General features: G+C 40.1%; 1 protein-coding gene across 1 annotated transcript in view; it reads right to left on the bottom strand.

Annotated features, from left to right (window-relative positions):
* Nucleotides 1-12,706, bottom strand: part of gdap2 (ganglioside induced differentiation associated protein 2) — a 37,198-nt gene that overhangs the window by 9,584 nt on the left and 14,908 nt on the right. The window contains exons 9-11 of the mRNA XM_020631990.3: nucleotides 10,633-10,709; nucleotides 8,109-8,185; nucleotides 7,438-7,577 (exon numbers count right to left, since the gene is read on the bottom strand). Of these exons, the coding sequence (XP_020487646.1) occupies nucleotides 7,438-7,577; nucleotides 8,109-8,185; nucleotides 10,633-10,709 (294 nt within the window). The remainder of the gene's footprint in view (nucleotides 1-7,437; nucleotides 7,578-8,108; nucleotides 8,186-10,632; nucleotides 10,710-12,706) is intronic.

The following is a 12,706-nucleotide window of genomic DNA, read 5'->3' as shown; positions in this document are numbered from 1 at the left end:
CATGTGCAGAGTGTAAAGTATGTAAAGCTGATGTAATGCAATGAAATGTAAACTTAGACCTTCGCCTGGAGAATGTTTGCCTAAACTGTGTGGAGCTGGAAGAAGAAAGAAGATATACTTTATTAATGCCGTGAGGGGAAATTCAATTTTACACTCTGTTGTTGAGACATGCTGCACACACAGGCTGAATCAATAAAGTAATTCTATTCTATTCTATGCACACAGCAAGTGCTCCTAAACTGGTGAGGGGGGGGTTCAGGTCCTTTGCTCAAGAGCACCTCAGCAGCTTTTGACTGACTTCGAAACTGTTAGAGAATTTAGAGATTAAAATGAAAGAATATCTGTGTCACAAAGGTGGTGAACCAAGTACGGAGTGAACGCATTTATGAGAAGGTCTTTGATGCCCCAGAAGACTGTTCATAAAACTTCCATGCTAACATAGCACTTTATGTTGATAAGAATTGGGATGCCGGGGGCTGAGTGGTCAGGGAATGCACCCCATGTACAGAGGTTGTAGTCCTCAAAGTGGAAGGCACAGGTTCAAATCTGACCTGTGGCTCATTTCCTGCACGTCATTCCTCACTCTTTCTGTCCCTGATTTCTCATTCTATCTACTGTCCTATCTCTACAATAAAGGCATAAAAAGCCTGAAAAAATATTTAAAGGGGACATTTTATGAAAAATCAAATTTTACAATGTTTTTGAACAGTTATTTGAGTAACCTGAGTGTCTACAGACCCACAAAATGTGAAATAAACCCATCCAGTCCTTTGTTTGTGGTCTACATAAGTCTTACAACACAGAGAAAATGCTCTGTTTCAGATTTACTCTCTTTGTGACATCACAGTGGGATTCTGGTTTAAAGAAAATAATAACAAAAAATAAAAATAAAAAAACTCCCCCCCTGGTATCTACACACATAGACTTCACCTCCAGCCTAGAGCAAAACTTTTTTGCTGGTTCGCCATTTTTATTCTCGCTAGTGAAGGAGGGATGTCTACTGGGAAAACTCAGGGGGTGCTCATTGCATTTAAAGAGACACACACACCAAAATGGAGCGTTCTGAGAGAGCATTTAGACCACAGGGGACTATTTGAAAAGGTGGAAAAGGGGGATAATATGTCATCTTTTATGTGATATGTCAGCATTTAACCCTTATACTTATGTAGAGGCAGTTTGGCATTTTGTCATAAATCAACTAACAAAATCCTGATCAACATATAATTTGTTGCTCACTCACTAACATGAGAGAAAAATTAATCTCCATTCAAATATAATTCTTCTTATAATATAAATATAATCGTTCTTAAATCAGCAAACTTGTCACTTTGAGGTGATTCAACAAACAGTTCAGATTGTTATTATTCAACCGAATGAAGATGAATGACTTTGTCAGCTGGATTTGGTTTTGTTACACTCTAAGATGTTGGGTTCATTCAGAGTTAAAACATTACAAAAAATGGATGGTTTATCATTCAAATTGGACAAGACAAGAGAAAATGTATCCGAAATTAATCATTGTTTTAAGTTCTGAGGTTAACCTGATCCAGACTCCTCTGGTGCCACGATGAAGTCCTGATTGACAAAATGGGGTTCTTGACAAGACAATGTGAGTGGTAAGTAATGGCATGATTTCCATTATGGCCTCCAGTACCTCCAACAAATCAGACCGTTGACAGGTTATCAAATACAAATTATAATTTTGTATTATTTTAAATGCCAGAGCAAATATTGGGCAAATGTGTCGGTTGTATCATGTTTAATCCGTAGTGGACAGATGCTTTGATGGGATAATTAATGGTTTGTTGATGGAAGCCAAAGCAAACTATTGTACAATGCCGCCCTGATCAAAACTATTCATACATGAGAACCACGTTAGCTGAAATCCTGATCTTGTCCCTCATGGTGAGCCAAATCAGTCTGCAAGGAAAACTCATTTGAGTGACTTGTCTCCATGATCTCATGAGGTGAGGGATTGGAACAGAAGTAAAAAGAGAGCTTCACCTTCTCAAAAACTTCCCCCTCCTTCAACAGTCTGGTTCGTTGTACCCTGGGCATCAGACAAATATGTGAGGAAATGTTTTTATTTTCTCTGGCTCCTACTTCTGGCCTTGTCACATTCTGATAGATTTCCATCAAACTTGATTTAGGTCAGGCCAATTACAAACGTACCCAATATGGGGGTGGGTTAAAGTGCTTTAAAGGCCATTTTGTAAACACCCAAGGTGGTAGCTGTTGATACTAATTGGGGGTTGTGAATAGTTCCCTTGCCAAACAGCCCAGTGCTACATCACGCTTCATGGCTTTGATTTGTTGTTGATTTTAGGGTCGCTATTCAAATTATCATTAGACAATGTCCAAGGTATATCACTGCAATGTTATTCTGTTTTGGGGTTGGTTGGGTGAGGGTGAGATGTTTTTTTAAGACAGGTCTCAATGATGTTAGAGGGATCAATGTGGAATGACTGCCATCGATATGTAACCGGCTACGACATTATTAATTGGACTAGACCTTGGTTGCCATGTCCACAGGGATTTTTGTCTCTCCCTTTATTGATAAAGCCTCTTGGAAATCAAAAATGAACTCCTTTACTAGGGACAATACACAGTCCTGACACAGCAGGGAGCAACCCACCATTATATGGCAAAGACCCATGAACTGAGAGTAGGAACTGACCCTAAACCCAAACACTTCACCCTTGGCTGCAAACCACCCTAATGTGTGTTGGAAATCATGGTCCATTAAAGCAAGAAAACCACATTATTGGCTTAAAGCAGCAGATACGATAATTACATCCAGGGATTGAAAGTGACCATTTACAGATATGGTCATAGCCATCTTTCAAAGGGACTAGAAGCAATCCTGAGGTAACCGAGCCAATACAAGCCAGTTAAGATAGTGTTTTCCTAATATTTGGAAGCAAGTTCTCAGCTTTCTTGTCTAAAAGATGGGGGAGAGGGGGGGGCTTCAACCCTTTCTGCCAGTCCCAGATTTACATATGACAATAATACCAAAGCAGGCCCATGACACAGACCTTCAGGGTAAATCTTTAACATTAACGAACCAAAGCTGATTTAAGCTATGATTATAAAATGATCAAAAAACAAACAGACTGAATGATGTTAATAGTCAAGTCATCTATAATCCACTCAGCACACTGGTGGTGGAGAATTGGCAGTCTATTTCATGGCAGTACAATGACAATAACCTGCCACATTTGCAACAGTTTGTACTGTCAAGCCAAACACAGATTAGGGTGGTCTGGCAGTGGTAAGAGTCATCTGTTCATATAAGAAAAAACAACTGGCCAACAGTGGGAGAAATCTGATCTTTTCATTGACAGACGAACTCAAGAGATGAATCAGAAGTAATAAACAATGATGTGCGGCTCCAGCTCTGGTCCAATGCTGGACCCCTTGTGGACCAAAATAAAGATCAGAATCAAAGGCTCATCTGTTGCCTCAAGAAAGCATTCATCATATCCCCCACTTAGCCTGACAGCTTTGGAAAACTTGTGGCCATTTTTTACTTTAGTCTGCTGGTTAGGTTGTCTGGAGCCTAAATGCATCTGTAGCAAATCAATGTCTCGATTGGTTATTGGTTGCTGGACATGCCAGGACAAGGTTAAAGGTTCCATTGCCTAAAAAGATCAACACTGCCATGCCGAGCCAAAAGAGAAGTTACTGCTTGGGAAGGGAAAGTTATAAAGTAAGACTTGATTAATATTAGCAGATGAAGGTTGGCTGTAGAGTTAAGTATTACATTTTGGGAAACTACAGGACATTGACAGGGGTTGATCCCCTTTAGATCAAGCTTTAAGTGACCTTTAGCTCTCAGAGCTGGCTCCATTGGTCCCTAGGGCTTGTCTGTTGATACATTACATATAAAACCAACCTTTAAAAAAAATTAGCAATGGAATAAGAGTAGAGGATGATTGCTTACAAAGACATTGGGAGACACCAAGACTAGGTCACTGCTAATGACAAATGTCTCAGAAGAAACAAGATCTTTGTTTTTTCTGCTACTTTTTCCTACAAGCGAAGTGCAAATCCAGGACAAAACAGATAAACAAAAGCATCAACTTTAAAATATTACAGTCAGCAAGTTGGCGACTGCCGTACCATGGCTAATTGCAGTGTAACCAGCACGAATTTTAATAATAAGGTTTCATGAGACAAAGCTTAAAGTTTGTACAGAGTATGGGGAATTTTAAATAAACTTGACATTTTAAGGTGATTAGTGTTTCATCCTGAGCTGCGTATGCTCGTGGTTATTGTTGATGACATGAATGGGGTTTCCTTGTTCCAGTGAAAGAGGAAACTGAATGAAGGTGTCTTCATTCCTATTTCATGTTGATTGTATGAATGGGGCATTTTGGGTAGCTTCCTTTTTTGTTCACTCTCTTAAAATTCTGAAATATACTTCCTGAATCAAAGCACTACAGCAGTATATATACGTCTCATGTAAAATAAAGAGCAAACATCAGGGCTATGTTCCTACATTTCTCATTTAAGGGCCTGACTAAAGGCTCCAGACAGAAAAGGTTGAAAAAAGGTTTGATGAAACTAACTGAATGACCATTCTCTGAAGGAACCCGGGGGTTGAGAGGTGCATAATGACTGAATGGAGTTTCCCACCAACACAGGAAGTTTGCTTGGTTGTGGTTACTAGAAACTAGAAAGAGAGCAAGTGTAATAACCTCATTTGGCCCTGCCATTTTTTTCTTTTGTTTAGTTTCTGCCTTTTTGTGGATGCCTAAATGTTCTATATGCAACAACGTTATTTGGCTTCAAAGCTTAGAAACAGTGAACTGTGGCTTAAACACTAAAGAAAAATTCCAGTATGTTAATGCTTACATTAGGGCTGGACCTGAATATTCGGCTATCCGTTTGTCGGGTAGGCAAACGATTATTAATTTTGTGATTTGAATATTCATTATTTTCTTTTATTCGTATCCTCACAGCGGTCAGTGAACGTCACACTTCAGTTCACCTTGGCCGTTAAAGGGGAGACAAAATGCCGAAGACTTCAGCTGTGTTGGAACACTTTAAATTAAGTGAAGACAAGACAAAGGCAATGTGCCAAATATGCAATTTGAAACTGGCCTACCATGGACAAGCATGAAAAGTCACCCGAATGCTGTAAGTAGTTTGCTATATTTTGACGGTGCAGAAAACCGAGACCATACTTAGCTTAGCCTTAACCTTTGCTTGGCGCCGCGCCGCTCATCATCTGACCGCTTGTGTTCCTTTCGTCTTTAGACACTAGAATCTGAAATGCTTTTTTTTTTCAACAAATTCCTTGTTGCATCAAATGAGAACTCTCTAACATTACAGCAAAGGCATTTTCCTTCATTCAGCTGGACATATTTGTGGTATATTCAAAGAGAATCAAACACTCCTTGGCTGCAGACAGTGGATTCAGCACAGCGCCCGATTGGGTTTCAAGTATCCCATTTCAGTAGATAACACAGAACTGTGGGGTCTATTTTGGTGGCTTGTTGAAACTCTAAACAGTTCTGGTTTTCTTTTGCAGGATGTGGTGGCTCCTATTTGACTTCACATCATCCGTAGTTATTTATCTCAGACTGCAAACAGAGGGATGAAATGTTATTCAACATCTGACACCATGTGTAAAGTATTTGATGTCCAAATATTGTCTATTTGATGACACAGTGTATTCACAGTCTTGGACTTTTTTAACATTTCTCAATAGAATTTCATATTAAGATCAGACAAAGGGTCGACTTTCTGACTGCATCTGTTCCAGGGATAAATAACATCATCCACATATTGATCTTAAGATGTTTGTTTCACGTTTGCAATGAAATACATGTTGTCACAATAAGATAACTTGTCTGTATGCTGTTTAGATTTAATGTAAAACACAGTAAAGTAAATGGGCTATCCATTGCAACATTCTTCAGCATTTTGTCTATTTGGAGCTGTAATTGGAGGAGCTACTGAATCCATATCTTCAAATTTAACGCCTGTTTAATTTCAAGTTCTGTAAGTGATATGTATGAAAGGACTATCCTGAGCTAAAGGATCTTCTTTCCAAACTGTGAACCCTTTGATTAAGGCTGAGTCGCCGCCAAACACATGACCCAAAGCACGCGCTCCCAGTTTGGGTTTCCTGCTCCAAATATGGCCGCCAGATTTCCAAAACCCATGGAGGAGCAAAAACATTTCACAGCTCGTTTTGCTTTTCCAAAAGTCAAAACACTGTTACCTTGGCCGTGTCACACTGTTGCATGAACAATATATCTGAACTTTGATGCAGCTGCAGAAGTCAGCAGAGTCACCAGAGCCAAAATGGAAGGCCAAACCTGAGTCACAATGACAGCCAGGCCTAACAGAGGATTGAGCTTTTTTGAGTTTCGATTTTATTGAATCCAGCTACAAATCTGGATAAGAGGAGGCAAGAGATAATGCTTATAATACACTAATATATTATTTTAAGTGAAAGCAAATGGCTTAGCAAAGTACCTTATTGATTAAATACAGAAAAGCAACCTAATACCAAGGAGCTGTCAGACCCAAGTTCCATCTGGAGAACTTTTCTAACACATTTTTAGCATAATTTCTTGTAAGAAAAATTCATCCTCTTTGTTTGATATCAAGTTCTGGCAATTAATGATCAAATATATCACTGGCCAAAAGAGTTGAAACACCGATACAGCACAGAACTTTAAAGATGTGAGCTTGGGAGGATGGCATGTTAAAGCAATAATGACTTACAGAGTCTCTGACAAAACAGAAGAAAGAGAGGCCAAAATTACAAAAAGTAGGCCAGCGTGGAATTGAATTAGCCTTCGATTTCACTTCAAAAAATCTCTTTAAATCAAAGTGAGAAATTTAACATTTCAGCCCTCCTCCCAGAAGAAGTTACTCAGAGATGCTAAGGTATTATTTTTATCAGTTTAAAGGCACAGTATTTAAATTCTGCCACCAGGGGGCTCTCAAAAGATGACATCGAGGCTGGCGGGGAATCATGGGAGTGACTCTCTCTGCTATTTCCCCCCCAACCCCGATCAAAATCAAAACCAACTTATAGTTGATCGTAATCAAGACAAATGAGCAAAACCGACCTGAGGAAGAGAAGATGTTTACAGACGAGCTAATGTATCCGAGTATAATTTACATGATGCTTTTATCACAGCAGCACACACAGCAACAGAACGGCAGCTCCTTATGCAGCGGTCTTTGACATAACATCAGGTGTTTCCATGGCAACGCTAAAGGTGACGTGTCTGTCATGGCGGCCACCAAGACAAGACACGTCCATTTCAAACTATAAAATTAGAGATTTCTCTGGCTTTGATAACTGTTGGACATATGTGAGGTAATGTAGGTACACAACAAAATATATTTATAACATGGGTTAAGTAAATTTTCCATTAATTTTGATATTTTAGTGTAAAAAAAAAGACTGACTTGGTATCAACGATGTCGAAGAGGTTCTTGAGGAAGTGGGGGTCCAGGTGGTTGTGCTCCCCGGTCAGTGTGTGGAAGTAAACCATGACGTACTCCTTCACTGTGATGTGGTCCATCACGTGGATGAAGTAGAGCAGAGCCTGCATACATATACACAGACACACACACACACACACACACACACACACACACACACACACACACAGACACAGACACACACAAACACAGACTCAATCTGATGACTCCTTTTCATTCACAGGTGAAGTTTGACTTTCTTACGGTAGTAGCACTGTCCGTACGAGGTGGTTCATTTTAAGGGTCAGTAACAGTAGACTCAAATAGTTCTTCAGTATTTGTGTACAAAAGGTCTTTAGGACTACAAATACATCTGCACACTCACAAAGTACATTTGTGTAGTTGGCCGAAGGCACATGAGAAAGCAGTGACAGAGAAACACAAACAGCTGCTCGAAACATGCAAAAAGAAACATCTTATGAAACAGAAGCACATGAGAGTACAAGACATGCAAATAGGTTGTGTAAGAAGTGTCAACACAAACACAACACTCAGTGTCCCACATCAATAGAAGTGCTCAATACAGATACAGATGTGAAGTCAATACAGAGGCTTTTTATTTTAAAACATATTATTATTTATTTTTAGTTTGTTACCTTCTCGATGTCGATAAGGGTCACCGGGATGTTTCGTCCAACAATAACCATCACTGTCCTGCCGCACAGATCCACACCTGGACACACACAATTTCCACCAAGGTTACAAATCATAGGTTAACTTAAAAAAAGACAGAAACAGAGGCACACACACTTTGTCTGTTGACCGCCTCGTTAATTGGCATGCCACTTGAAAGGATACAATTTGCAAAGTTTCCGAAAGAACCACAGAGGTATTTGTTGAAAAATGTTGCAGACTGATGTTACCTGTGACCTTGTAACAAATTTAATAAAAAGCTGAGAATATTTGGTTAATTGAGTCGATGACTAGTTTTTAGATAAATACAATAACTGTATAACAGGAGTGGAAAAATAATGGTAACTCAGGATAAGGACACGGCTGATTTGGATTTTTGGGGCATAGCATTACAGAGGAATATAAAAAGCAGGTTTAATGTATTTACAGCGACTTAGTGTCAGTTTCACCTCGTATCACGCCTCATCTCTTCTTTTCACCGTTATTTGACATCATCTACTTCTTTACCCACTTTCAGTAATCCTCTGTTCACATTTTTCTCATTCATGCCTTGAGGAGTCATAAAGTGGTGACGCAGTGATTCAAATTGGGAAATCTGATTAGAGCGCCTCAATATTTTACTCCAGCATTTTGATAATTGCATCACACGAGTCAAGACGACAATATATCGCAGAATGAATATGACCTCTGACCGCTAATATGAAATGTTGCCAAACAATCATAAGGTTTTTACTCCTCACTGATCTTGATTTTCTGTTTTTTAATGATTCTAAAGTAAGAATCTGTTTGTTGCACCTCTGATTGGATGAAACCAGTTATAACGACTTTTAAATTAAAAAGCTTCAGCGTTGATTTATATGCAGTTTTAAGATGTCCCGGTCTCGTCTGATCTGAGTTACCACTCTGCCGTTTGCCAAAATGTAAGCGCAGTTATACGAACTTAACTACCCGGAAATTCCCTTCTGTGTAACGCTCTGCAGCCTCTAAGCTCACTTGGCCTCGCTGCCTCCCTGTGCAAATCAAAACCTATCCCGATACAAGGAGTGACATCATTCCTTTAGAAAAAAGCGGTTGGTATTACAGCAGCTCAGCCGCATCGCATGTGTACTCGATGGTGTTCTTGATTTTGTGTTTGTATTCTGCGGTGCATGTGAAATTCTTCAGAGGGCTGTGTTTTGTTTAAACAGTTTTTTCATGCTGGTTCTGTGTTCAATAATCAAGGGCTGGAGTTTTTTTTTAAACCTGATTTTTACTTTTACTGAACACAATACAAATCTTTTCATCCTGTCGCATGACCATGAGGTACAATCAGGATCTAAATTTAAAACGAGGAGTGTGCCGGTGCTTTTAATGGCATCTTTGAAGCCATAGATTTTATTTTCTTTCTCAGTCGTTCACTTCCCTTCATCGCTGGGGTCGCACTGAGGTCTCCCTGCAGCCCAAAACTTTAACTGTTTTTGCTTTTCAGTTTTCCATCTATCCATTATCTGAACAGTTTTTCCCATTTAGGGTCGCAGGGGGGGCGATCCTAGCCATCATTGGACGAGAGGCGGGGTTACACCCTGGACTGTTCACCAGTCAATCACAGGGCTGACATAAAAAGACAGACAACCAGCCATACTCACATTCACACCTACGGGCAATTTAGAGTCCCGGAGAAAACCTACACTTGCACGGAGAGAACATGCAGACTCCACACAGAGAGGCTCCTGTCAGACGGGGATTCAAACAGGAACCTCCTCTCTATGAGACAACAACACTAACCCACCTTTGCACCCCGCTTTTACGTTTTGATCATTTTCATATCTATAATACTCCTTGTCTAGTTCAACATTTCTAAACCAAACTTTTATACAAAAACAGAAAGTTAAAATCCCTGATTACCTGATAAACTATAAAAACAGGTCTTCTGTTTTTTTTTTTTATCATTTTATTTTTTTATGCAAAGTGAGGACACTATCAGAGAAGCTGGTAGATAAAAACAAAAGCCCCAAAGTCCTGAGGATGATCATGAGATAATACGTTTGGTGATTTTTGGTTGGTTTCATTATTTGTCTGATTTTTATTGCATTCATTTTACCTTTTTTTAAGTCAGGAGAAAGAGGGGTCATCGAGTTCACAACATGGGTCTAAATATTTGACAGGCTCAGAAAAGCTAAGAGGGCAATTATGATTTATAATGAGGCATCAGGGAACAACTGGCCTAGGAATGCAACAACCAGATCAATCTCTACAGCAACATCGCCTCCTACTGGTTATGAGAGTGAATTGAGCTAGAGTCAGAGAGAGGAGATGAAGATGAAGATGTTTTGTACTCCACCAGTGCTGATCAATGAGGTGAAAGAAACACTCTCACCAGGCAAAGAATCATCAGACACACACGCCTCTCTGTTTTGACAGAATCACAATGACAAGGATCTAACTAAGACACGACCCCGCTCTCTCTCTCTCTCTCTCTCTCCGTGCTCCTCACACATGAACACATACCAGTTTGATATAAAGCTTTCAGTGCAGCGATGTCCGACAGATCTTCTGCTCTCGCCCGACACAGCCAGCGGTTGTAACTGCAGGAGAGATTCAGACACAGAAAGGGGTCTTAGTTTTTAGTTTCTGGATACAACATGCATCATATACTGTAAACGACGTGCAGGAAAAGCATCTAAAATACTTCAAATATAAACTCACATGAATGGAGTGACATGTTAAAAACTAGGAAGTCCTGTATTTGCCTAGCTCATACGAACGTCCTGTAAATGTGTTTGTCTTGATGTGTCATGACTGTGGTGTATGTTTCATGTTCCGCAGAACAGGAACCTGCTGGAAACCAGTTTTTAAACTGAGTCAGGCCCGTTAAACTGTAACTTAATGTTACTTTTAAACTTTCCTGTATAATAAATGAAATGAAATTAAAATGAAATTAAATTAAAACAAAACAAAACGGCAAAAACAATACAACAAAGAAATATGGTAAAGGAAGGAGGATGAGAGTTGAGATTGTTAGTGGTTGTAGGTGATGTAGAAGAGGTGAGTTTTTAGGGATTTCTTGAATGTGGAGGGTAAGTCTCTGATGTTTTTGGGAGTGAGTTCCAGAGGCAATTGCAAAGGCCCTGTCCCCCCAGGACTGATAGTTTGTCCTGCAGGGGGGAGGGGGGGGGGGGGGGGGGGGTTATGAAGGACGGAGGCGATGTGGTCACCACATCATTTAAAGCTTCTATGAGGAACGATCGGTTTGTGTTGCTTGTGATCTCATCCGTCTTTCTGTTAACAGTCAGTCGTATCACTCATTGAGAACCTCTGCGGTGGAAAATGCTGAATAAATGTTTTGGCAGAGAGCAGGTAATCACCTAGCCTGACACCTGACCCTTCACAGGTTTAGGCATTTATATTAGCAATGTAGAAATGTGTGCTTCCGTAGTTCATAAATAGACATCGTCTTCATTTCAGTCTGTTGTTTCATAACCAGCTAGAGACTCCAATAAGGTAAACAGCTGGACATCTGGTGTTGGACCTGCCTGTTTAATTATTTACTAGACACAAGAATGCAGAGAAAACACAAGGCACATAAAGACTTTATATAATAACGTGTGTGGGTGTCGTAGAAAACTGTAAACGGCCTAATTTCACAACCAGATGACAATAAAAGGTGAAAAAACAAAGACACCTGAGCGTCAGAGTTTACGTATAAAAGTGCAGAAAATGATTGAAACAAGGTCGTAAAAAGGCCCAAGAGGTGTTGTCATACTAAAGTGTTTTTTTTGTATCCTCTTGCTTTCTTCTGTTTACAGGCTTGATTTTGTGTGTGAAGGCGTCTCTAAGGCCTCGAGGTCTACAATGCACACCTGGGGCGCCAGTAGCCAGTCCCAATGTACAGAGGTTATAGTCCTCCAAGCGGGCGACTCGGGTTCGACTCTAACCTGTGGCTCCTTTTCTAGATGTCCCTCCCCATTCTCTCTCTCTCATATTTCTAAATCTGTCCACTTGTCCAGTGACATAAAAACCTAAGAAAAAAAAAAAAGAAAACACACCTGCACCCAGAGTGTCCCCAGTTTAAGTCTAACTATGTCCCTTTGTTGCACACCTGTTGCAGGCAGAAATTGTAAACCCCAGAGTTGTAAGTGCCAATTCTAACAATGCTAATTAACATCAACCCAACTTTCATCTTTCCCTGATTTAGAGAAGTATGTGCACGCTTTCATCACCACACGTCTGGATTATTGTCATGCACTTCATGTTGTCGTCAGGCGAGCCTCTCCTAATCGTCTTCAGCCTGATCAAAAACGCCTCAGCTCGTCTTTTAACTAGCAAATGAGCTTAACTCCTCTATTTTTAATTCACTTCACTGGCTCCTTGTGTGTTTTGGGATTGATTTTAAGATATTATTACTGACTTATAAACTTTAAACGGGCTGGCTCCTTCTCATCTGTCTGACCTTTTTAAAACCTCATCGTTCATCACGGACACTCGGATCAAAAGAGAAGTTGCGTCTGACTATCCTGAGGTTTAAGTTGAAGCTCAGGAGCGTTTTTCAGTAGCAGCACCCACACTCTGGTACGCCTTGCCT

The sequence above is a fragment of the Labrus bergylta genome, chromosome 13, assembly GCF_963930695.1.
Source record: "Labrus bergylta chromosome 13, fLabBer1.1, whole genome shotgun sequence".
Classification (NCBI taxonomy): Eukaryota; Metazoa; Chordata; class Actinopteri; order Labriformes; family Labridae; genus Labrus; species Labrus bergylta.
The sequence above is the reverse complement of the archived record's forward strand: the minus strand, read 5'-3'. Positions and strand labels throughout refer to the sequence as shown.